Genomic DNA, 26,273 nt, shown 5'->3' with positions numbered 1-26,273 from the left:
CAAATTCTGGTTTTCTACACCCTAAACCCTTTTATCCTCTTACAGCATTGATTTTTTTATTTATTAATTTATTTTTTCCCCTAGAAGGCACGATACATTTATTAATTTATTTTTATAAAGAGCTTTGAATTTATTTTTATAAAGAGCATTTATTAAGAGCTGTGAATGATCTCGTTCATGTATTTCTGAACCCTTTGGGGGAAGGCAGCCTGAAGTTGTTCCTGTTTGTTCTGATGTGTCAGTGAGTGCCCAGAACCGTGGGCACGGCAATCACAGATCAGCTTTGGCTGCTCTGCCCCGTGTCAGGTATTATTAGCTGTGCTGAGCATCCAATCCATCCAAATCCAGCAGCTAATCCCCTTGTTTGAAGGAAATTTTAATGCTGCCCAGTGTCAGAAATGTTTGCTGGTGCTTCTGTGCACGTTGTGGGGTTCCTGAGGGTTTGGGATTGACTAGAGTCAAAAGCACCCAGCCTTCAGGATGATTTTGTGTGCTGGAATGTCACTGGGGCTGGGCTGGGTGAAGGAATGAAATCAGTGAGACAGGGGCAGCTCTGGGGAGAGCAGACCTGGCTGCTGCTGCTGGGCTGGAACTCAGCAAGCTGAGCTTTGGTGAGGGGCAGAGGGTGAGCAGAAAAGCATCAGCCAGGAGGAAATGATGAACTGGGGGGAATGGTGAACAGGGGAAAATGATGAAATGAGCACCTGTTCTTTAAAAAAGCCCTTGTGAACCTCCCTGGGTGCTCTCAGTGTGGCAGGCACAGTCTGGAGCAGGCAGCGTTGTGTTCTGCAGGAGATGTGTCTGTGCACCTGCCTGATGTGCCTTCACATCCTTCACTTGGCAACGAAAAGATGAGAAAATCCAAATGTCTGTGTGGGGTTCAGCCCAGAATGAGCTTTGCTGAGCATCCCCAGGGAGGCTCCAGGGCGCTGGGAGTGCTCCTGGCCCTGCTGCATTTCTGCTGAGGGTCCTGCACTGCTGCTGAGCATCCTGCACTGCTGCTGAGCGTCCTGCGCTGCTGCTCCTGATGGAACAGTTCCTGATGGAACAGCTCCTGAAGGTGCTTTGTCCTGCATCCCAGGGGTCTGTCCTGCATCCAGGGGTCTGTCCTGCATCCAGGGTCTGTCCTGCATCCCAGGGTCTGTCCTGCATCCCAGGGGTTTTTCCTGCATCCCAGGGGTTTTTCCTGCATCCCAGGGTCTGTCCTGCATCCCAGGGGTTTTTCCTGCACCCCAGGGTCTGTCCTGCATCCCAGGGTCTGTCCTGCATCCCAGGGTCTGTCCTGCATCCCAGGGGTTTTTCCTGCATCCCAGGGTCTGTCCTGCATCCCAGGGTCTGTCCTGCATCCCAGAGCTGCTCCTGGCTCCAGGTGTGTTGTCTTGCCTGATAAGATGGGATATTCCAGGAGGAATTTCCTGCTCTTAAAAACCAAATTTTTTGGAGCATCTTGCAGAGCAGGCCCTGATTTTCTGGCTGTAAAATCAGTCAGGCTGGGTGTTGTTAGAGCATCCTCCCACAGAGCCTGATGTTAACTAAATGTGCATTAAATCCCTTGTGTTTCCTGGGTATCCTGTTATTCACAGAAACCAGCACCTTTCATAGCCCCATTAACCCTTTTGGTGACATTTTCTCTCTGGTCTGTCCTGTTCTCTGCTGCTCACGGAAGTTTTTGCCATTGAATTCTTCACCTTCAGGTGCTTCTGGAAAACCCTGAGGAGATGAAACTGAATTTTGATTTAGAATGTTTGTTTTATGGGATCTGGATTTCAAATTGAATTTTTTTCAATACAAATTTCTGATTTTTATTTTTCCCCAATAAAAACCCTTCTCCCTGGGGAACCTTAACCCCACAGCTGAGTTCCTGCCTCCCCTGCCACCCACAGGCTTGGCCAAAAATGCCATTTTTAAAAACTGTGCTCGGATGATGTGGAGTGAGCATGAAAGCCCTGCTCAGCACAGATGCCCTTTTCCAGCTCTGGGGTTCCTTGTGCAAGGAGAACCATCCCGTGCAGCCAGAGGAGGAAATGATGGGATGCCAGCAGTGCTGTATAGGAGCCTTTCAGTGCCTGCCCACAGAGCACTTCCAGAAAAACTCAGAGCCAACGCTTCCCTTGGCAGCAGCTGCTTCATTTTCATTTTTTTAAAGTTAATTTAAATTATCATCTCCTGCAGACAGTCCTGCCTCAATGTCCTTGGTTTGAGGTTCCTCCAGCCCGGGCACACGAGGCTGTTCCTGTAGGATGTGAGCAGCTCCAATCCCTGTCAGTCCCTGATTGTGGGGAGCATTTTGGCACTGCTGGGAGTTGAGTTATTATTATTTCCCTCCCCCTCCCCAATAACGTGATGTTGCTGGAATTTTCCATGAGTGGGGAAAGCTTGTCCTTGTCTAATTTTTTTTTTGGGAGTTTTGTGGTCGAGGGGGTTGGGAGCACAGCCTGGAGTAACTGAGAACAGCTGGAATATCTGAGTGGAAGGGGGAGGCTGCTGATCCCTGGGGATGGGGAGATCCCTCCCTTTATCCCTGGGCTTGGCAAGTCCCCCTGCACGTTTTGGGGTCACAGTTGGCTTCCAGGGTTGCTGTAATTGTAGATGCAGCTGATTTCACCCATTTTCCCTGCTAAAAAGCCATTTCTGAGCCTTCAGCCAGGCTGGTGTCCCTGGGCAGAGATTTCCCAGTTCTGTGTGCAGGGAGGGAGCTGGGACAGCTCAATCCTGGAGGGAATTTCTTCATTCTCCCAAGGTGTGGGGAGCCCTCAGAGCATCCCTGCATGTCCAAAGTCTGCCAGGGACAGACGTGCAGATTGTGGTTAAAAATTTATAATTGTGCCAACAAAACAGGCACTGAGCTGTGAAGGGAGGCAGGGCTGTGTGCAGGGAACAGAGTGTGCCTGTTCTCAGGGCAAGAATTGCAGTGTTTGGGTTTCTGATGGGCTTTTAATTGCTAAAAGCAGTGCCCTGGGTGTGTGTGTGTGTGTGCAGGACTCACAGGAGTTGTGCTGTGTTTGAAATATCTTCCTTATCATGAATTACCATGAATTTCCAGTTGGTTTCTTTTCTCTTGCTGTGCCAAAGGTGTTCTCTTCCTTCTGAAGGAGATTTTGTTGTTAATTCAGGCAGAGGCTGAAGGGGTGCTGCCTTTGGGGTCGCTTCCCTGCCTTTGGGGTCCCTTCCCTGCCTTTGGGGTCCCTTCCCTGCCTTTTTTAACTTTGGGAAGCGCAGCTTGGATCATTCCTGCAGAGCTGGAATTCTCCACTCGCTCTCAGCAAGCCTCACCATCATCATCCTCACTGGCCAGCAGTGGGATTCTCTGCACATCTGCCCTGGGGGTGCTCGTGGTGGCTGTAATTAGTGCCCGTGACCCTAATGAAGGTGGCAGTGTCCCACAAGGACAGATCCCATTGCCATTTCCCTGTTGTTGCTGTCCAGTGGAGGCTCCCAGAGCTGGGGACAGGATTTGGCTGCACTTTGTGCCTTGTGATGCCCCAGAATGAACAAGAGACCCATTCATGGCTGGAGTTTCCCTACAGGGACAATAGGGAAAATGAGGAAATTGTGTCACTTCTCGTCCCAAAACATATTTCAGTTTGAATTTTCCTTGTTCTCCCTCTTCCTGGGTTATAAATCAGATTGCCTCTCCCTTTTTTTGGGCGGCTCCCAAGGGCTGCATAACATTTTTAAAGAACAGAATGGATATTCAGTGCTTTTAAATGATAGAATGCATATTCTGTGCTTTCAAATAATAGAATGTTTATTCAATGCTTGTAAATAATAGAATGTATATTCAGTGTTGCAAAAAGCCCTTGGGATTGTGTCTTTGGAGTCAGTGGCTGTGTGGGATCCTGGGCTGTGACATTTCTCAGTGAGAAATCTGCTTGCTGAAATGGATTATTGAATGGGACCCATTGGAAAACAAGCACAGCTATGTATTATTTACTTTTGAAGGGAAAGAATGGTAAAAAATGGCCTAAAAGCAACCCAAAACTGCTCTAGGCTTTAATAGCTCCACACCCAGATAGGAAATGTTGGTGGGCTCGGGGAAGGTGCATTGATTTTTAATTAATAATCAGGAATTCCAGTTCCATCAGCTGTGCCCCTGCAGGATCCCTTCTGCGCAGCCCTTCCCTTCCCTCTTCATTTTCATTGCAGCTCATTTTTTCCTGGTGTTTCATTCTTTATCATCTGTTCCCTTTTCAGAATAATTAAGGAATGAAACATATGATTTATGGCAATTATCTTGCACATTAGAGGGGGGAAATACACAGTTTGTCTGGTTGCTTTGGTGTTGCAGTTTGCAGAGTTGATAAGCAGCCCCAATTTCCTGACACATTCATTTTTCAAGTTGTTTCAAGAGAATCTGATGTGACACAGTGAACAAAAGACTAATCTAATTTATCTTTTGGATCCTTTTTTTCTCATCTCTCTCTCATCCCTGTAGTGTTTCTGCTTGGCTGGCTGCATATGTGGATGGGTTTGTGGTGGCATTTCAGTTTTGGGGTGGATGCTGAGGCAGGGAACGTGTCCTCCCCTTCCTTGTGGTTCCAGAGTGACACCAAAGCATCTCTGGCTGTGAATTCCAGAGTCAGGGATCAGTGTGGGAGCAAAAACTCTTCTTCCTGCAGGGAAACACTCGTGGGGTTTCCTGTGATCGTTTCCAGTGAACAGCAGCTGCATTGATCAGGCTCTGATCAGTGAATTATCAGTGAATCGGTGAATTATCAGGTGCTGATCAGTGAATTCTTGAGGTGCTGATCAGTGCATTGACCAGGTTCTGGTCAGTGGATTACCAGATTCTGGTCAGTGCATTGATCAGGTTCTGGTCAGTGCATTGACCAGGTTCTGGTCAGTGAATTACAAGGTTCTGATCAGTGAATTGATGAGGTTCTGGTCAGCAAATTGATGAGGTTCTGGTCGGTGGATTGATCAGGTTCTGGTCAGTGCATTGATGAGGTTCTGATCAGGGAATTACCAGATTCTGGTCAGTGCATTGATCAGGTTCTGGTCAGTGCATTGATCAGGTTTCAGTCAATGCATTGATCAGGTTATGATCAGTGAATTGATCAGGCTATGATCAATGCATTGACCTGGTTCTGATCAATGAATTATCAGGTTCTGATCAGTGAATTACCAGGTTCTGATCAGCACATTGATCAGGTTTCCAGTGCCAGAGGTCCCTGATAATCCGTTTTACACCACCCCCATCTTCTCCACTGCCTGCTCCTCATGTCCCTTATCCCCCCAACCAAAGCTCTGAAGAATCAGCTTGGTTGGGTTTTAATTCCTTTCCAAGGGCTGAGGAATGAAATGTGTGTGTGGAAGGAAGCTCTGCAGACAACAAATGCTGTTTATGTGCACCGAGGCTGGGTCCAGCCTTAGGAAGTAGCTGAGCCCTGACAGGAAAGACTGAGGGGTTTTCTCCTAACCCTGTTTTACCTTGGCAGCAGGAACAGATTTTGCAACTTCAGTAGTAACAATAGTAATAGTAATAATAATAGTAGTAATAATAGTAGTAGTAGTAGTAATAATAACAATAACAATAACTATTGTTAGTAGTAGTACTAGTAATAATAAGTATTATTATTATTACTACTAGTACTACTGCTACTATTACTATAATAGTACTAATAGATTAGTAATCCTGTTTTATCCTGTTGCAAAGTCTGTTCTTAGCAGCAATAGATTTTGCAACTTTAATAATAATAGATTTTGCAACTTTAATAATGACAGTAGTAATAGTAATAATAAGAATGGTAATAACAATAAGAATAGTAATAATAGTGATGATGATGATAATAATAATAGTAAGCAACTTTAATAGTGCTGGCCCCCAGGCCTTAAAGCCAGGGGTTTAGCAATGCCTGGTGACTGTGATGCAGGGAAATCCCATTTTCCTTGCTGAGCTGTCAGGAGTGCAGAGGGGTTTGGTCTGTGTGTGTTCATCTCCACGATCACAGCATGGCAGGGGATGGGGATGTGCTGAGGGACAGCATTGCTGGTGGCACTGAGCTCCTGTTCCTGGCCATGATTGCAGTGATTTGGGTGACAGGAGCCTCCAGTGCCCTGGCAGGACTGGTGCCCTATTGGACCTGTCACCAGCATAAAGGAAATATTAAAATAACGAGTCAGGCTGAAGCACCACAGCAGGAACACAAGGCAGGGTTTTGCTCAAGGTAAAGCAGGATGTCAGAGTCCAGAACAGCTTCATAATTCCAATAATTGAGGCTGGAACAGCTCCTGTTCCACTCTGCTGTCCCCTAAACCCAATCTTCACGCTGCTCTCAGATACTGGGTATTAGATAAGGTTATTTCACCACTCCTCTTGCCTGGCAGAACTTGCCACTTATGAAATGATTCCATTTAGCAGATTAGTTTCTGTAACTGCATATTGCTTTTCATTAAAATTTCATGGGGCTTTTATTTAACATGCACTGGAGCCTTGTTTATGTGGGACCTGTTGAAGGCAAAGTGGATTAGGCCGTTTAAGCCATGTATAATCCATTCCCCATGGGCTGGTGTGTGCTGCTGCCTGCCTGCTCCTCATCCCTGTCTGTCCATCCATCCATCCATCCATCCATCCATCCATCCATCCATCCATCCATCCATCCATCCATCCATCCATCCATCCATCCATCCATCCATCCATCCATCCATCCATCCATCCAGGAGCAGCAGCTCTGCATTTGCTGCACAAGGGATTGGCAGTGCTTTAATTGCGTGATAACCAACTTGTTCCAGGCCTCTCCTCAGCTGACTTCCAAATTTTGCCCGGTTTTGGCCCTGGAATGGTGCCAGTTCTTGTTTGCAGGAGCTGGCTGCTGTTTACATGGAGATTCCTGCCCCGTTTTCATGGATTGAGGGCAGGTGTTTGTGTCTTTATTGTTTCATGCTTTGTCCAACGTGGAATTTTTCTTCACTCGGGGTCACCAATTGTGGTGGTGTTTGAGGGCTCCCAGGATGAGGGAAAAGATGAGGATCTGACTCCATGGTTCAGAAGGCTGATTTATTCTTTTATGATATATATTATACTACAAGAAAATTATCTACTAGAAGAAGAAAGGATTTCATCAGAAGGCCAGCAAGGAATAGAAAGGAATGATAATAAAATCTTGTGACTGACCAGAGTCAGAGACATCCAGGCTGGCCATTAATTAAAAACAACCACATGAGACCAGTCAAAGATGCACCTGTTGCATTGCACAGCAGCAGATAATTATTGTTTTTCTTTTCCCTGCTTTTTCCTGTTTTTTTCCTGTTTTTTCCCTGCTTTTTTCCAGCTCCTGAGTGCTTGTGGAGCAGCAGAGCCCGTGGAGGGGCCCTGTGCTGCTGAAATAGCGCAGCCCTGGTGCTCCTGGGGGGTGCTAATAGCTTAATTGTCACTTGCAGCTCCTCTTGATTTTCAGCTTCTTTATCCTCTGAAAGGTGATAAAATAAGGCCAAAAAATCCAGAGGCATTTTCCTTTCTAAGCCTCCTTTTTGCAGGCTTCTGAAATGTATTTATGCACAGGGCTGCTCCTAACAAAGGCCTCTTTGAGGGTCCTGTGGTCGTGTAACATTCCCTCCTTTCACATGAAATTAAGGGCTGTGATTTACTGCAGTGACCTGAGTGCCTGAGTGCTCGCATTTACAGCCAGCGCGGCTTTTTCTTTCCCCCTCTTTCTTTTTTCCCCTTTTCCCCCTTTTTTTTTCTCTCTTTTTAATTTTCTTGTTTTTCCTATTTTTTCTAACTTTTCTATTTTTTTCCTATTTTTTTCCTATTTTTTCCTATTTTTTTCCTATTTTTTTTCTCTTTTTTCCCCCTCCTTTTTGTCCTTTTTTTCTCCTTTTTCTCTCTTTTTTTTCCTCTCTTTCTTTCTTCCCTTATATGGGATCTGTAGGATTTTTCCAGGTTTTTTCCTCTCCTTCTGTGGGCTCTGTAGTATTTTTCCTGTTTTTTTTTTTTTTTTTTCCTTTCCTTCTGTAGGATATTTCCTGCCTTTTTTTTTTTTTTTTTCTTTCCATCTGTAGGATATTTCCTGGGGGTTTTGTTTTTTGTTTTGTTTGTTTATTTTTGGGTTTTCTGTTTGTTTGTGGGGTTTTTAAATTTTTTTTTATTATTATTATTCTGTAGGATTTTTCCTGTTTTTTCCCCTCCTCCTGCGGGCTCTGCCTTTTCCCTGGCAGGTGCTGGAGGAGGGCTGGGCTGCTCCGGTCCCCTGAGAAGCTGCTGGAGATCCCATTAAAAGCTGGGTTAATTGGGAGCTGTCTGCCCTGCTCAGCCCCACAGCTGCCTCTCCTGGGAGCTGCTTTAGTGCAGGAAATACAAATTCAGGACAAGGACTTGCACAAGGAAAAAAAGGCCAAAGCTGGAATGGGGAAAAGGAATAGATTCCTTTAGTGATAACTGAGTTTAGGTTGGGTGCAGCTCAGACCAGAGTGTGACGTTGCTTTGCTGATATTTTATGCTGTCTTTAGCCAGATGAGCTGTAAAATAAAAGGTGGAAATGCAGGTTTTTTACAGAGCACAGGGGCTGCTGATTGTGTCCCTCTGCCTTGCTGCAGTTTATTATTCCTGGCATGCAGCACAAACCCACTGAAGAGTGCTGCAGTCACCCTGGGCAGTGAAATTCCTCTCTTGCCTTTGCTGTAAGAAGTTTTTTTCCACACCCATTTTCAGCCTGCTGCTCCCTCAGATGTGGCAGTGCAGTTGTGCTGCTCTGTCATCCTCCGTCTCCTTTCCTTCCTCTTGTTTTATCTGTCCTTGTCTGTCTTGTCCTTCACTCCGGCAGGAACAAACCTCCCTTTGTGGCTGCAGAGCCGGTGCCAAATGCTTGGAATAACTGTAGCGGTGCACGAGTGAATGTAAACCATAAAAGGGCCAGTAAATTCCTTTTAATGCCACCCTATAACAACCAGAATTCCCATTTTAATAACTGGGGCAGGGCAAGGCTTGACCTGGTTGTTTGGTGCGAGCATTCGCTTGCTTGGCTGGGTTCAGAGATTGTGTGCTCAGCTCTGCAGCCGTTTGCTGTTAATGATGCTGCATTCATTAACATCCTAATGAGAGCCTGGGCTCCCTTCCTGGGCCAGATCCTTCCCTTACCTGAGTCCCTGCTTTGGAGGGCAGCTGATTTATTGTGCCTGGGGAGGGGCACTGGGGGCACAGAGATCAGCCATTGCTGATAATTGATTATTTTACTTATTATTAATAATAAATAACGGACCAGAATTATTATTATTATTATTATTATTATTATTATTATTATTATTATTATTATTATTATTATTATTATTATTATTATTATTATTATTATTATTATTATTATTATTATTATTATACTACATATAATAAAATACATTGTAATAATATATTATAATACATATATACATATTATTTATACATTATATGTACATATATTATAGTACATTATAATAATATGTTATAATACATATATACATATTATTTTTACATTATATGTACATATAATAGAATACATTGTAATATCATATTATGATACATATATATAATACATGTATGTATACATATATGCATATATGATATATTATAATATATATAATACATTATAATATGTTACATATGTATACATGTATACATACATGTATTATATATGTATATATGTATTATATTGTATTGTAATATATTGTAATACATGTATACATATATAATACATGTATGTATACATATATAATATGTTATAATACATATCATATAATACATATATATATACATATATAATACATGTATGTACACATATATAATATATATTTTAAGGTTGCTGTTTGCAGCGTTGCACAGGAATCTGCTGTGCCATTTCTGAGGTCCCCATGCCCAAACTGAGGCCATTCATCATTCAGAGAGGATTTGCTCTTAGTGCCAGCTCTGCCTCGTGCTGTGGAACTCCTGGGTTGGGTTTGCATTTTGGGCTGACCCAGGCAGGGCAGAAGGAATTTGGGATGAGTGGACAAGTTTTCCTTTCCCATCAGTGGCTCTGGGGTAAGGAATGTTGGTTGTTTTACCTCTCTTGGTCTGCATTGTGCTCGTGCTTCTTGCAGCCTGTGCCAGCTGCTTTTCTGTCCTGGGGAGGGGCCACGTTCATGGGATTTCATTGTGGGACCCTGGAATACAAAAATAAACCCTCCCAGCCCCACTGTGGCCTTCATTCCAGCAGCAAGCAGTTGTTAGTGGCAGCAGAAATCCATCCCAGAGATGCAGAAATAGCAGTGGCAGAGCTGGAGCAGGCTCTGGGCAGGGGCCCCATCTGCTCCTGGTAAAAATGTGGGGAGAGAAAATGCAGAAAATACAAAAAATACAGAAAATACAGAAAAGTGGTGGCTGCTCCCACTCCTCCCTTTCTGCATCAGAGTCTCAGGATATCCTGAAGCCACAAGGATCAGCCAAGTCCGACTCCTGCCCTGCACAGACACCCCAAAATCCCAGCAGAGAGAGGAGTTTGTGCAGCAGAAAGTGAATTAATGTTGCTTTTCCATTTGCTGAACCAGCTTTGATGCCAGCTCTTTCTCCCTCATAAGGCACCCTGGAAAATGGGAACACCAAGTCCTTTTTGCCCTTCCATGGCCATTAACCTTGTGTTGTCTGCCTGAGTCCAAGTTTTTTCTGAATTAGAGTGGAAAATGCTGCTGTCCTTGGGTGCAGTGCTGGTTCCTGGCTCTGTAATGCAGGGCACAGGTTTGTGCTGGGATTTTGGAGAATTTCATTTGGGTGAAAGAGGGCAGGTTGGAATGCTGTGCTGTGAGTGCCTGACTTGTAGGCACAAAGAAATTTGGTTTAATTTCACTGAAATTTGGTTTAATTTCACTGAAGTTGAGTTTAATTTCACTGAAATAAAGGCAGTTTGTCTGTCCTGAGCTGTCAGAATCCAGATTGTCCGCAGTGAATCTTGGGGCTGAACTGAGCTATTCCTGCAGGTTTTGCCTTTATTCCTTTCTGGATCCTTTGAAGGAGCAGATCAGCAGAGTGCTGTTTTCTGACCTTAAAATACATGGTTTAGGAGGGCAGAACCCCATCCATGTGTAATTCAGGGAACTGGCAGCAATCCCAGTTTTCATGGACACTTACAAAGGATTATTTCATGTGCTTGCTGGGCCGGGGATGAAGGGAGCAGGGCTGAAGATGTTTTCCTTTTATTTTTCTATAAGGAATCCTCAGTTCTCCACTTTTATTGCCACTGAAGAATGTCGGGGACATTGCTCATCCTGTCAGGATTTTCTGCTGCAGCCTAGACCTGTTCTTTATCCTTTCTGGCCTTATTTGCCCCAGTTTCCACCAGAATTGTTTTTATTATAAACCAGAAAACCTGCACTTACTTTTTATTGTCAGATAAATTCAGTAGGTTTTGATTTGTCTGGGGTTTTTTCCTGATCTGTGTTGATAGGACAGGGTTTTTATATCCAGGTTTTCTCAGGGAAAAGGTGACATACTGAACTCTGGTTTTTGGGAGATGGTGAGAAAAGGACCTTGCAAATAACCAAAGGAATGCGGATAACAAAGAACACAATTTATTATTTAATAGAATTGTTGGGAAGAAGGTGTTCCAGTTTCATCCCTTCCAGAACCTTCTGCCATGGCTGGTTTTGTGCTGCCTGTCCACAGATTTGATGGGCAATGTTGTGTTGTCCCAAATGAAGTTTTGCACTGATCAGATTCCTTTTTTCAGCCTCAAACAATGGGATGGCAGCATGATATTGGATCTGGGATGGTTGGACAATGTTGTGTTGTCCCAACTGAATTTTTGCTCTGATAAAATTCATTTTTTCAGCCTGAAACAATGGGCAGAGTTTGCAGTGTTGATTTCCCCTCGTGTTCCTGGTTCTGGAAAAGCAGAGATGGGTTCTGGTGGTGGGGATGGCAGCAGGATGTTGGATCTGGGATGGATGGGCAATGTTGTGTTGTCCCAAATGAATTCGTGCACTGATCAGATTCCTTTTTCCAGCCTGAAACAGTGGGGTGGCAGCAGGATGTTGGATCTGGGATGTTCAGCTGTGCCTCTCACTGCTCCCTGGGGATGCTTTAAAGCAAAGAGCAATTAATGGTGGTGATTGCAGGAGGGTTTTAGTGGGGCAGGAGTGCTGGCCAGGCTCTGGCACTCAGCACATCGATCCCTGCTGCGTCTGGCTCTGCCTTGGTCACTCTGGGGACATTTCCATCCTGCTGCTGCTCTCTGAGGACGTTTCTCTGACTCCTGCTGCCTTCTCTGGCTGTTTTCTGTATTCCAGAGCAGTGCCGCTGTTCTTGCGCTGTCATTTCACACCCGGGGAGTGAGGGAGGGGAGGAATCCAGCCGGAATCCTCAGGTGCTTTAAAGGTCTTTGCCCTCACAGATCACTGAGCATCTCCTTCCATTCTGTTCCCTTGCAGTGAGCAGTTTTACCCTGGAATTCCAATTAAAACATTGCAGGTACCAGGAAAACGTGGCAAAGCTGATGGCACGAGAGCCCTGTTGTTAACATCAGTCAGAGACATTGGTGTTCAAAGTCATCTTGAGATTCTGGGAGTTATCAAAAGTCACCCCTGAACATCCTGAGATGGAAGGGACTCAGAAAGATCACCCAGTCCAACTCCTGGCCCTGCAGGGCTGCCCAGCCAATCCCACCTTGTGCCTGGGAGTGGTGTTGCCAGAATTTGGGAAATTCAAGTGTGGAATTCAGGCAATTCAAGTGTAGAATGAAGGAAATTCAAGTGTAGAATGAGGGAAATTCTTACAAGTAGGAGTAAGTTATCCAGTTGTGTTTGGAGATCACTGGAGATTTTCCTTTGGTGCTTTCTCGGAGCAAGTTCTTGCAAGTCTTGGAGTAAGTTATTGGAGTTATTTACTTGGAGTAAATTCTTTCAAGCAGGAGTAAGTTATTTCAAGGAGTGCGTTGCTTGTAGAGACCAAGGGAGGTTCAGAGCTGAGCTCCCAACACTTCTCTTAAATTTTGGGGCAAAAAAGCTCAGCTGAAGCCTTCTTTGTGAGCCTTGCATAGCTGATGGGTTGCAGTGATTACATTTCTCGTGTTTGTGAATTCTCCCCGGGTTTCCAGGAGCCTCCCCAGAGGCCAGGGATGAGGGATTGAGTTTTTCCTTGGCTCCTGGCAATCTGGGCTCTGTTTATCCTGTCACTCACAGCTGATGCTCAAGGCCTTTGCACCCCCTGGCTGGGCTCACATTCTTTTTGTTCCTCCCTTGGCATCACCTATTTCTGAGCTTCTGTAAATGATGTCTAAATGTGAACTGTTCCTGTTATTGAGGGCTCTGATTTATTGCCTTCACCTTGGCTGTGTTGTGCCAGCCACAGAGCAGTGAACAAACTCAGTTCTCTCTGCCTGAAGGGATTTTTGGTTCCTATGCTTGCTGAGCAAATAGGGCAGTGGATTATTCTTCCCAGCCTTCTGGTTTGGTTATAACAATATTCCAGTTTTTATTAATGATTCTGATAGTCTTGATGATGTTCTGGAGGTTCTTTCTCTTGCAGTTAATGCACACTGGAAATGTTCCCACAAATTCCAGTGGCACTGGAGACGAGATCAGAGAAAAGAATGAGAAATAATTCTTATCTTCACTTGTTGTAGTTGTTCTGAACTTGTGGGATGTGTTATGGAGATTTGGTTACCAAAGGGTGGTTTCTTAATTTATCAGTGGTGATATTCTACAGATTCTACACCTGAGTTTCCTGAATTCTGCACTTGAATTTCCCAAATTCTACACATGAATTTCCCTACCTTCTACACATGAATTTTCCTGCATTCTACACATGAATTTCCCTCATTCTACACATGAATTTCCCAAATTCTTCACATCAATTTACCTCATTCTGCACTTGCTCAGCCCTGAAGATGCCAACAGGATTCAGAGGCAGAAGCTGGCACTGCCCAGCCAGAATCCTGTGTTTGGATGGAATTTATGCATCATGGATGAGCTGTATGAATATGCAACAGGCTGTTGCTTTTAAGGGTTAATGTGGATCCTTTTCTGGGCTAATTTTGGCCAGAAAAGGTTACCCGGACTGTCCATAACCCTTTGTTTTTATTGTCTCATATTGTCCTAATCCAAATCGTCCAAATTATTATTACTCTAATTATATTGCTATTTTTATAACCATTTTATTACAATTAAACTTTTAGAATTTTAAAAAGAAGTGATTGGCATTTTTCACTCTGCAGGATGCAGTTTGTGCTGCTCAGTGCCCTGCCAGGACAACCTGGAGCAGCCTTGAGTCCTGAGCTTTTACAAATCCTGCTTTCCTCATCTGCTCCAGGTTCTTCCCTGTCACCCACCCAGAATTCTCTTCCAGCACAGGATTGTAACTTGCTTGGGTTTTAATTAAAGTTGTCCATTCTCTGATTTAATGGCTCCATAAAGCATCCTGGCTTACCCTGCCTCAGGTAAATGAAAATATTTGCTGTGGTAAATAGGACTATTAGTTTTATGATCCACAGCAATAAAAAGCTTTTATCAAGAATGTCATCAAAAGAGGCATAAAATTGTGTTCCATGTAAAAAACACTGAGATGTCTGGGAAGTTTTACTGCAATTCATAAATTTCTGTAGGAAGAGGTGTTAATAGGATAATTTTTTGCTGTGCCTTGTGGTCATTTAAAAATTAAAAGCTCTTGTGAGCAGATCCTGTACAAGGAAATGACGGGGTCGCAAGGTGGACATAATTGGGATTATTCCCTTTTCCCTGCGCAGATTCCCCACATCAGCCTGGCCGCGTCAGTCTGTGCAGGAGCAGAGTAATTCTGACTGAGATGGAGCAGAGGAGAAACCTCCCCGAGTTCCCTGCCTGCGTTTTTGTGCTGCCTGGGCCCTGATTTCAGCTGGGTTTCCAAGCACACCCTGCCCTGGCACTGAAATAATCCCCAGGGATGGGTGGGCTTGGCTGGGAGAGCCCCCTGTGCCTTGGGGGGTGTGCTGGGTGAGCCCCCAGGGCAGGGGCGTTCCTCAGTGCCCAGCCTGGGCTCTGTGATAGAATAAACTGAATTATGCTGGCTCTGGAAGTGACCAGCAGCTGGTTCCTCAGTGCCCGGGCTGGGCTCTGTGATAGAATAAACTGAATTATGCTGGCTCTGGAAGTGACCAGCAGCTGGTTCCTCAGTGCCCGGGCTGGGCTCTGTGATAGAATAAATTGAATTATGCTGGCTCTGGAAGTGACCAGCAGCTGGTTTTGCTGCAGCAGGGGGTGAATTGCCCTTCTGCCACCCCCAGCATCCGCCAGGTCCTGCTGGAATGGGGAATTGCAGTGGAAATGGGGAATTGCAGTGGAAATGGGGAATTCCATGGGAAATGGGGAATCCCAGTGGAAACGGACCCCTTTATTTGGCTGTCCCTCCCCTTTGGGCTCACCTTTATTTGGGGGTGTCCCTTGCCTTTGGGCACACCTTTATTTTGGTGTGCCTGTCTCCTGCAGGTGGCTTTAGTGTCTTTATTTTGGGGTATCCCTCCTCTTTGGGCACATCTTTATTTTGTGGCATCCTCTCCTTTTGGCACACCTTTATTTTGTGGCATCCTCCCCTTTGGGCACGCCTTTATTTATTTTGTGATGTCTCTCCCCTGAAGGTGGTTTTGGTGGCTTTATTTCGGGGTGTCTCTCCCCTGAAGGTGAATTTGGTTTCTTTATTTTGGGGGTCCCTCCCCTTTGGGCTCACCTTTATTTGGGGGTGTCCCTCGCCTTTGGGCACACCTTTATTTTGGTGTGTCTGTCTCTTGCAGGTGGCTTTAGTGTCTTTATTTTGGGGTATCCCTCCCCTTTGGGCACACCTTTATTTTGGCTGTCCCTGCCCTTTGGGCACACCTTTATTTGGGATGTCCCTCCCCTTCGGACCCCTTTATTTGGCTGTCCCTCCCCTTTGGGCACACCTTTATTTTATGGCATCCTCCCCTTTGGGCACACCCTTATTTTATGGCATCCTCCCCTTTGGGCACGCCTTTATTTATTTTGTGATGTCTCTCCCCTGGAGGTGGTTTTGGTGGCTTTATTTCGGGCTGTCCCTCCCCTCCGGACCCCTTCATCGGGGCTGTTCCGTGCTGCTCCTGCCCTCTCCGGGTCCCCATCCCCTCCTCCCGTCGCTGGCAGATTTAGGGAGCGGTTTCCATGGCGACGGGGCGGCAATGGGATGCTCAGCCCAGCTGGGATCAATCCCAGCTGCCGCCTCCTCCTCCTCCTCCTCCTCCTCCTCCTGCTCCTCCTCCCCAGCGCCCGGCGCATTTTTAATAAAGTGACCGTGCACAGGAGCCTTGTCTTTGTCTTGTTAAGCCTTTGTTGTGCGTTAAACCCCCGGGGCCTGCACCGTAATCTGCTGCAAATCCCGCCCGGGCTGTGCCCGCTGCATCCAGGGGGCGTTTCTGTCCTGATGGATTTTATTGCTGGGATTGGGTTTAATTGGTGAATCGTGGCTAGAAATGAGGGAAATTAAAGGTGCAGCGTGTGAGAATGGAGCCAGGGGTTCGGTGACACCTGAATTCGTCCCCGCTGGGCTTTGTTTGCCCAGATATTCTGGATGTTTTGATTCTGGTTTTGGTTGTTTTTGTTTTTGTTTTTGTTTTTTTTTTTCATTCTGGGTTTCTTTGGTTTTTTTTATTCTGGAATTTTTGATTCCGTTATTTTTATTATTCTGGGATTTTTGATTATGTTTTTTTTTTTATTCTGTGTCTTTTTGATTCTGTTTTTTTTTAATTCTGGGGTTTTTTTTACTCTGGGTTTTTTTTAAATCTGGATCTTTTGCATCATTACCTGGGTTACCTGTGACAGGAGCACAGGATTCCTGCTCCTGGGGACACCCTCCAAGGCAAACCCCATCCAAATTCCTTCCTGGGCTGAGAGTGAGAGAGAGAGCCCTTGGAACTGAGTTTAGCCCTTGGAACTGAGTTTAGCCCTTGGAACTGAGTTTAGCCCTTGGAACTGAGTTTAGCCCTTGGTGGGAGCTGCAGTGTGGGCACATCCCTGGGGATGTGAGTGTGGGGTGACCCCAGGGCTGGAGTGGGGTGAGGATTTCAAGGGTTGAGGGTTTCAGGAGGTGAAGATTCCAGAAGGATTCCAGGTGAGGATTTCAGTCCTTGCTGAGCTCTCGGAGTCAGTGCTGAGCTGATGGAGGCTGAAAAGGAGCAGTGCTTTTGTGGGAGGGGAGGGATGTGAACTCCCATTTATCTGAGGGAATAGAACCCCACAGTAAATCTCTAATTTGGTGTATTTAGTGTTCCAGGATACTCCTTTTGTGGAGCCAGAGCAGTGTGAGCACTCACATTCCTGTTCCAGGTGTGTCACCTTTGGAATTTGGGCAGCCACAGACTCAATTCCCAATAATTCACTTTATTTCCTTTATTTCCAGGTACATCCTCCTGCCTTAAGCTCAGCCTGAGCCCAGCAGGGACACAGCCTCCCTGCCTATTAAACCATGGCTTAATTTGAGCTCATTTCTTTTGTTGAGATGCAAAACTAATTATATTGAACTACAGATGAACAGGAAGTTGCATTAGCAAATTTGTTGTCTTTTCTTTTTTTTTTTTTTTTTTTTAATCAATGGGGAATTATTCAGCATTTTTGGGGGGCTGGGGAACTTTATAACCAGATAAAAGATATGGGGGAGGGCAGAGCTATAAAAAGTGTTATTGTGTGATTATGAAGAGGCCTTTTAACGCAGTTATTATGTGATGCTAAAAAGGCCTTTATTGCTTGAAGTTGGAAGCAGAATACAAATGGGCTTGCAGTGTCTATTAAACGAAGAGTGGAAAAAATAGTCCCCATTTCCCTGGGCTGCAAAGCAAAACTAACGATTAAACAGCGATTAAAATCAGCAGAGCTGCCTTTGTGTGTGAGCTCCCAGCCCGAGCTGAGCGTGGCGATGATGGTGAGATTGCAGGTGTGAGAAACGCCAATCACTTGGAGTTTAAAATTCCAAAAGTGTAATAGTAATAAAGTGGTCATAAAAATAGCAGTATAATTAGAGTAACAAAAATTTGGAGAATCCGAATTAGGACAATATGAGACAACAGAAACAAAGAGTTTGGGACAGTCCAGGTACCTTTTCTGGGCAAAATAAGCCCAAAAAAAAGGCCCCACGGTAACAGAGGATTAACCCTTAAAAGCAACAGCCTGTTGCATATTCATACAGCTCATCCATGATGCATAAATTCCATTCAGACACAGGATTCTGGCTGGGCAGTGCCAGCTTCTTCCTCTGAATCCTGACGGCATCTCCAGGGCTGAGCAAGGCAGGAAGAAGTTCATTTCTTCTGATAAGGGAGCAATAAATTCTCTTTCTCTGAAAGATTCAGGTGTCCTGTGGCTGCTATCTCAGTGAGCATACCTCATTCCTCTCTTTAAAAAAGTATCTTACATAGAATAGTTTCTATTTCAACATTATGCTATAACCTAAAACTATATTTAACACACTACTTAAGAAAATTAACACAGCATCACTTTAACATAACACATCCAATATTCATGTGAATATTTGCCAAAAGCCAATCATAAAGAATGAATTTTTCACAGCAGGCACAGCCCCTTGTTGTGGGGACCTGTTTGTGCAGATGACAGTGGCTGGGGCTATCCCGGCTCCCATTGTTGCTTCTCCTGGAGAGAAGGGCTGTGTCAGGGGGTTGTTGGCTGAAGGAACGTGCTGAGAAAATGCTGATATTGCTGTGCTTTCCCCCTGAGGGCAGGCAGAGCTCCCCCAGCCCAAGTGTTTCCCCAGCACTTTAAGCAGTGTTGCCATTGGCACGCACAGCCAGGTTTTAATTTCTGAACCAGTGCTTGTTTCTCACAACCCCAGGTGTGCTTGGCAGCTGGAATAATGCCTCTGTGGTCTGGAGGTAAAATTAGCTGCTCTGGGAGAGGGATTTTCAGCTTTTCGTGCACTACATAAAAGCACAGAGGGTGTTTTCCAAAGAAAACCGATGTTGGCATCCTCAAATTCAACTTGACCCGGGCTTGTTAGGCCACAGATCTGCTGTGGAATTAAGCTATAGCTGGAGGAGAGCCAGAATCCAATTACATTTTCTGCCTAATGGGTCATAATTTATGCAATGAGGGAAGGAGGCAGGGGTGATGCTGGGGGAAAAGGGCACTGGGCCTGCGTGGGTGTGCCCTGGGAGGGGCTGGTAAATGGCAATGGGCAGAGGTGCTGTCCTTTGGTGTTTAAAACCTTTCTGTGGTGTTTCAAACATTCTTCTGGTTTTAAAAAACTTGTTCTGGTGTTTAAAACCTTGTTATGGTGTTTAAAACCTTGTTCTGGTGTTTAAAACCCTTCTCTCTTGTTTAAAACCTTCCTCTGGTGTTTCAAACCTCGTTGTGGTGTTGAAAACCTTGTTATGGTGTTTAAAACCTTGCTGTCATGTTTAAAACACCTCTCTCTTGTTTAAAACCATCTTCTCATGTTTAAAACCTTCCTCTGGTGTTTAAAACCTCGTTCTCCTGTTGAAAACCTTGTTCTGGTGTTTAAAACCCTTCTCTCCTGTTTAAAACCTTCCTCTGGTGTTTAAAACCAGCAGTTCAGATCAGAATACAGGTGTCGTCCAGGACTGTAAATGGAATGAGGGATCCCTGGGGACTGTAAGGCTGGCAAAGGTGTTTTGCTGGAGCCCACAGCCCGTGTCTGACCGTGCTCATTCCCTTCCCAGCCTCTCTCCAAGTGGACATTGTTCCAAGCCAGGGGGAGATCAGCGTTGGAGAGTCCAAGTTCTTCTTATGTCAAGGTGGGTGCTGGCCAAAGGCCCCTGGGTTCCTTGGTTCAGTTCAGAATGGGACAGACCCTGCTGGGATGGTGCTGCTGCTGTGGGGCACTCAGACCCTGGGGTTTGGGGCATGCTGGGCTGTCCCACTGTGCTGTGGGGTCACTCAGAGCCTCAGCTGTGGGCTTTGGGGCAGACCCTGGGCTTTGGGGGTGTGCAGAGCTGGGCTGTCTGTACTTACTGTTTGCTGCTGTGGGGTCAGTCAGACTATCGGCAGTGGGGTTTGGGACATTCAGAGCCCTCAGCTATGGGATTTGGGTCAGACCCTGGGCTTTGGGGGTGTGCAGAGCTGGGCTGTCTCTCACTGGGCTGTTTTCTGCTGTGGGGTCAGTCAGACCCTGGGATTTGGGGTGATGAAGGGCTGGGCTGTCCCACTGTCCTGTGGGGTCAGTCAGAGCCTCAGCAGTGGGGTTTGGGGCAGACCCTCAGCAGAGGGGTTTGGGGGTGATGCAGTCCTGGCCTGTCTGACCCTGCTGTCTCCCCCAACCCTCAGTGGCCGGGGAGGCCAGGTCCAAGGACATCTCGTGGTTCTCCCCGAACGGGGAGCGGCTGAGCCCGGGCCAGCAGCGCATCTCGGTGGTGCGCAACGATGACTCCTCGTCCACGCTCACCATCTACAACGCCAACATCGACGACGCCGGCATCTACAAGTGTGTGGTCAGCAGCCCCGAGGAGGGCGACTCCGAGGCCACCGTCAACGTCAAGATATTCCGTAAGGAGCCCTCACCTGGCTCTTGTCTTGCCCCCGGGCTCTTGTCGTGCTCTCCCTGACTCTCTCCTTACCCCCCTGGCTCTCTTCTTGCCGTCCCTGACTCTTCCCTTTCCCCTTCAGCTCCTTCCTTTCCCCCCTGGCTCTTTCCTTTCCCCCCTGGCTCTTTCCTTGCCCCTTTGCTCTTTCCTTTCCCCCCTGGCTCTTTCCTTTCCCCCCTGGCTCTTTCCTTGCCCCTTTGCTCTTTCCTTTCCCCCCTGGCTCTTTCCTTTCCCCCCTGGCTCTTTCCTTGCCCCTTTGCTCTTTCCTTTCCCCCCTGGCTCTTTCCTTTCCCCCCTGGCTCTTTCCTTGCCCCTTTGCTCTTTCCTTTCCCCCCTGGCTCCTTCCTTTCCCCCCTGGATCTTTCCTTTCCCCCCTGGCTCTCTCCTTCCCCCCTGGCTCTTTCCTTTCCCCCCTTTGCTCTCTCCTTTCCCCCCTGGCTCTTTCCTTGACCCCCTGGCTCTCTCCTTGCCCCTCCCTGTGTTGAATTTGCAGCAACCCCAACGAGGTGAGAGATGAGTGAATCTGACTCCACGTTCTTAGAAGGCTGATTTGTTATTTTGTGATGTTCTATTAAATTAAAAGAAATTGTATGCTAAAACTGTACTAAACTGTAGAGAAAGGATGTATCAGGAGGTTAGAAAAGAATGATAGTAAAAACTCGTGACAGATTCAGAGAGTCCAACACAGCCTGGCTGTGATTGGCCATTAAATTAAAACAATTCACGTGCTGGGTAAACAGTTCTCCAAATCACATCTCAAAGTAGCCAAACAGGGAGAAGCTGAAGCTTCCCAGCTTCTTAGGAGAAGAAATCCTGGCAAAGGGATTTTTATAAAATATCAGGGTAACAGGCATGCAGTGATTCACTCAGACCTCAGTCCTCCCCTGGGAACAAGGAGATCTCTGGGCTTTGGGGGTTTCTCTGCTCCAGCTGTGCTGAGGAAGCTGCAGTGACCTCTCCTTTCCCATTTTCCAGAAAAGCTGATGTTCAAGAACGCTCCCACCCCCCAGGAGTTCAAGGAAGGGGACGATGCTGTGATCGTGTGCGACGTGGTCAGCTCGCTGCCCCCCACCATCATCTGGAAGCACAAAGGCAGGGATGTCATCCTGAAAAAGGATGGTAAGGCCTTGTTCCTGTCCACCTCCCTCTCACACAGTGCTGGTGCTCACAAGGGACAGGAGGAGCAGCTGTGCCTGACCCGAGGTCATGGGATGTGCATTTAGTCACCCCAGGTGCTGTGGTTTGCCTGTGGCAGGACAATCACATCCCCACTGAAGTGGCCACCAGGCCTTGGCACCAAAATCAGCCAAGGAATGCTGGATAAAAAATACAGATGAAAGAAATGCCATCAGACAGAAGAGCTGGGTGTTGTGACACCCTCCACCTTCCTGAGGAACGGGGCTGGAAGCTCCTTGCAGGAACCTTTCCCTTTATTCCCAACTGCTGCAGAGGGGCTGGCAGGGACCCTGAGCCCAGCTGAGCAGGTGTCCCACACCTGGCACACAGGTGGTGAGGCTGGAGCCCCTGGGCAGGGGGACGAGGCCCAAACTGCTCCCTGGCTGATGTGATGCAGTGCAAACGTGTCCGTGGGCCCTCATGGTGGGGCTGAGGTCACCTTCTGCTGTGCTGGGAGCACGGAGCCCACCCAGAGAGGAGAATCTGAGGCTGAAAATCCTGTTGGATAAAAGCAGTTTAATAAAGCAAAGGAAACCAAGGAGTTCCTTCAGTGCTCCCCTTCATTCAGCCAGGTCTGCTGTGTCCCCCTGGATCTGCTCACCTCCCAGAGCACAGCCCCAGAGCAGGGGCAGATCCAGCTCCAGCAGCATCTCCATTTTGTGCTGGGGAGGGAGATTTTAGGGGAAGGGAAGGGAAAGGAAAAAGGATAGGAAGGAGAGGCTGAGTGATCTTCCCTTGCCTTTCCTTGTGCTTTGCAGTGCGCTTCATCGTCCTGTCCAACAACTACCTGCAGATCCGCGGCATCAAGAAGACGGATGAGGGCACCTACAGGTGTGAGGGGAGGATCCTGGCCCGGGGGGAGATCAACTTCAAGGACATCCAGGTCATCGTCAACGGTGAGGGGCTGGGAGCAGCACCTCAGCCCAGGCACTGCAGGAGCTGCTGCCTCACGCTCACACCCTCCTCTTCCTCTGCTGTGTCCAGTAGAATGTCCATGGGACACAGGGAGTGTTTGCCAGGTGTTTACAGGAGAATAACACCTCGAGGAGCCTGAGGGTCAGAGTGAGGAGCTGAGCTTGGTGGCACTCACCATTGTGGTTCTGGCCACCACACTGATTCCTTTTGTGTCTCCCACCCACTGCCCTTTTGTGTCTCCCACCCACTGCCCTTTCTGTCCTGTGCTGATGACTTTGGCCATGCCTCAGACTCACTGATCAAACCCTGCAGGTGGTGATGCTGACAGGGTTGTTGGGTGGGCAGAGGTGCACAGGAGCTCCCTGTGGCTCACACCTTTGGCCATGCCTCAGGCTCACTGATCAAACCCTGCAGGTGGTGGTGCTGACAGGGTTGTTGGGTGAGTGGTGCCCCCAGAGGTGCCCAGGGGGCTCCCTGTGGCTCACACCTTTGTGCTCCCCACTCACCCTGGCTCTGCTCTCTTGCAGTGCCGCCCTCTGTGCGTGCCAGGCAGAGCACCATGAACGCCACTGCCAACCTGAGCCAGTCTGTCACCCTGGCCTGTGATGCTGATGGCTTCCCCGAGCCCACCGTGTCCTGGACCAAGTAAGGATCGGATCCTGTTGGCTGAGATAAAAACAGTTTAACAAAGCAAAGCAAACCAAGGGGTTCCTTCAGTGCTCCCATTGCTCAGCTGTGTCCCCTCCCAGCTCCCTGCACTGCCCTGCCAGGTGTGATCCCCACTCCAGGGACTCTGTTCTTGGAGTTCTGCAGCCTTTGGTGAAGGTTAGCAGCACTGATTGACCTGGAAAGGCTGATGGCAGCTTGGAGTGGTGCCTTGGTAGGAGAGAAACCACCTCTGGGGGGTTTACAGCTCTGTGGTGTGCCAGGAGGTGGGAGCTGGGGCGGGAAGGGGTGAGAAGGGGTACCAGGCTGAGCTCTGCAGCCCATGGGCAGAGGAGAAGGGGTGGGAATGGGTACCAGGCTGAGCTCTGCAGCCCAGGGGCACAGCAGAAGGGGTGGGAATGGGTACCAGGCTGAGCTCTGCAGCCCAGGGGCACAGCAGAAGGGGTGGGAATGAGTACCAGGCTGAGCTCTGCAGCCCAGGGGCACAGGAGAAGGGGTGGGAATGGGTACCAGGCTGAGCTCTGCAGCCCAGGGGCACAGCAGAAGGGGCTGGTCCCTCTGATGGGCAGGCCTGCAGCAGGCTGGGCTGGCTGCTGCCCCCACAGCCCCGTGTGCTCTGTGCCCCCAGGGATGGAGAGCCCGTGGAGGAGGTGGAGGAGGAGGAGGACAAGTACAGCTTCAACTCGGACGGCTCCGAGCTGGTGATCCACAGGGTGGACAAGAGCGACGAGGCCGAGTACATCTGCATTGCTGAGAACAAGGCTGGGGAGGCCGACGCCACCATCCACCTCAAAGTCTTTGGTAACAGCCCTGGGGGGAGCTGGGGGAGCTCTTTGTCCCAGTTAATTCATGCCAGCTGGGGCTGTGCCCCTCTGCCATCCTGGGGCTGTTGGAGCTCCTGTCTGGAGCCATCCATCCCGTCCTTCCCAGCTCCTGTGTGCTCCAGCACGGCCAGGGCTGCTGGCTCAGACCCACAGCTGCTGGAAATGCCCTCCAGGATATTTCCTGGAGTCCTGATCCACCAGAGCTGCTGTTGGAAGGGTTTTAGTGGGGCTTGCTGCAGCCTGGATGGGGAGGTGAGCTCACCCCAGCACTGTGGGAGTGATCTCAGGCTTGCAGGGGTGAATCAGGAGCTTCCCTGCCTCCCAGGGCTCTGGAGGTGTTGGGGAACATGGAATTCTCCCTGCCCTGTGTGCAGCCCAAGCCCTTGGCAAAGGGCTGGTTTGGGCAGGGCGGTGGAAGGGGGAGCTGGTAATCCAGGGGTGAACATTTGTACCCTCTGAACTGGCTCCTCCTTGGAGCCTCAGCTGTGGGAATGAGCACAAGAGGTTTCCCAGGTCCAGCACAAGAGGTTTTCCAGGTCCAGCACAGGAGGTTTTCCAGGTCCTTCCCTCCTGCAGGAAGGTGCAAGCCCCCATGCTGGCTGGAGATGGTCCCAGCTCTCCCCACCGAGCCCCCCTGAGCCAAGGCTCCTTTTCCCCCTCCCCAGCCAAACCCAAGATCACCTACGTGGAGAACAAGACAGCCATGGAGCTGGAGGATCAGATCACGCTGACCTGCGAGGCCTCGGGGGACCCCATCCCCTCCATCACCTGGAGGAGCTCCAGCAGGAACATCAGCAGCGAGGAGAAGGTAAAGGTGGCAGGGGGCAGCCCTGCCCGGCCTGAGGGGCTCAGCACGGCCCCTGGCACTGCCTGGCACTGCATGGGGGCACAGGGGGCTCTGCTGCTGCTGGGGCAGCGACACGCCTGGGGCGGTGACACGCCTGGGGCAGTGACACACCTGGGGCAGTGACAGTGACACACCTGGGGCAGTGCCAGTGACACGCCTGGGGCACTGACACGCCTGGGGCAGTGTCACAGGTGCACACCTGGAGCAATGCCACACCCTGAGCAGTGCCACAGATGCCACACTTGGGGCAGTGCCACCTGTGCCCTCCTGTGAGAGCCACCTGAGCAGCTGGGGAGTCCTCCTGCAGTCCCTGCTGTGTTCACCGGGGGGATTCAATCGGGGGCCCCCAAAGCCTGTTCAGAGCAGTTCCTCCAGCTGCAGGAACATCTGGCAGGGGGGAAGAGCCCCCTGGCCCAGGCAGGTGCAGGTGAGGGCTGCTCCTCCCCAGGACCACAGTGAGCCTGTCCATCCCTGCTGCCCTGTCACACTGCACATCCCCAGAGCACAAAAGCCTGCCTGCCTTTTGTGCTCACCTGTTCTGTTGATCCCATCAACACCATTTTGTTCTTAAAAGGCAAAAATAATTAGCAGTTTTTTTCCTTCTTGAAAGAGAGTGCTGGTGTTGTTGTTGCTCCTTTAATGAGAGTAGGCTGGGTGTGCTGCTGCTGCTGCTGCACTGGAGATGTTTCACGAGCGATCAGGAGGCAGAATTTGGGGCCAGAGCAGGCCTAGACAGAGGCAGGAGTGAGGAGTTGTTGCTAATTAATAATCTCCTGTTAACAGGATGGTGCTTCAGGGCTCAGCTGCCTTGGCCATGCCAGGGGCTCTGGCTCAGTGTGACACTGCAGTCTGGGAGCAACAGAGCTGTCCACTGTCCCTGCTCCCCACAGCTGCCCTGCAGCTCCTAAATGAGCTTTGTTAATTGCCCCCATGACGTCAGCCCCTCCCTCGTTGTCCCTGTGTAAGTTTATTAATCAGGGTGCCAGAGCTGTCCAGCCTCAGTTCCTCCCCAGCATCTCTTGGATCCCAGGGCTGCTGTGAATCCCTGCAGTGTGCAGGGAATGGTTCCAGTCCTGCAGAAGCTGCAGAAGCCTGAGCAGGGCACCTGTTTGGGCAGGATTTGGGTTATTTGTTCATGGGTTTGTCTCTGTCAGCCCTGGGAGGTGCCCAGGGCTGCGGAGCTGCTGGCTCTGAGGTTTGGGTCCCAGCCATGGACAGACTGGGGCAGGGAGGGGATGGAAAAGCTGAGTAAGTGGTAGAGGAGCCCCCCTCTGAGCCCAGTTAATCCATCACAGCCCAGTGCAAAACTGCTAACTCATTTTTGCTGGTTTTTGAGACTCTGCTTGCTGCTCTCAGGTGGGTGATCAATAGCAAGGG

At 48.4% G+C, this 26,273-nt stretch overlaps 1 protein-coding gene across 6 annotated transcripts in view; it reads left to right on the top strand.

Annotated features, from left to right (window-relative positions):
- NCAM1 (neural cell adhesion molecule 1) overlaps positions 1-26,273 on the top strand; it is an 87,117-nt gene that overhangs the window by 20,947 nt on the left and 39,897 nt on the right. For all 6 annotated transcript variants that reach the window (XM_063178611.1, XM_063178606.1, XM_063178607.1 and 3 more), the window contains exons 2-8: positions 19,608-19,682; positions 20,212-20,430; positions 21,444-21,587; positions 22,403-22,540; positions 23,087-23,204; positions 23,854-24,026; positions 24,715-24,857. In XM_063178611.1, the coding sequence (XP_063034681.1) occupies positions 19,608-19,682; positions 20,212-20,430; positions 21,444-21,587; positions 22,403-22,540; positions 23,087-23,204; positions 23,854-24,026; positions 24,715-24,857 (1,010 nt within the window). The remainder of the gene's footprint in view (positions 1-19,607; positions 19,683-20,211; positions 20,431-21,443; positions 21,588-22,402; positions 22,541-23,086; positions 23,205-23,853; positions 24,027-24,714; positions 24,858-26,273) is intronic.

The sequence above is a fragment of the Melospiza melodia genome, chromosome 29 (assembly GCF_035770615.1).
Source record: "Melospiza melodia melodia isolate bMelMel2 chromosome 29, bMelMel2.pri, whole genome shotgun sequence".
Lineage (NCBI taxonomy): Eukaryota > Metazoa > Chordata > Aves > Passeriformes > Passerellidae > Melospiza > Melospiza melodia.
This window is presented reverse-complemented; position numbering and strand designations above follow the sequence as displayed.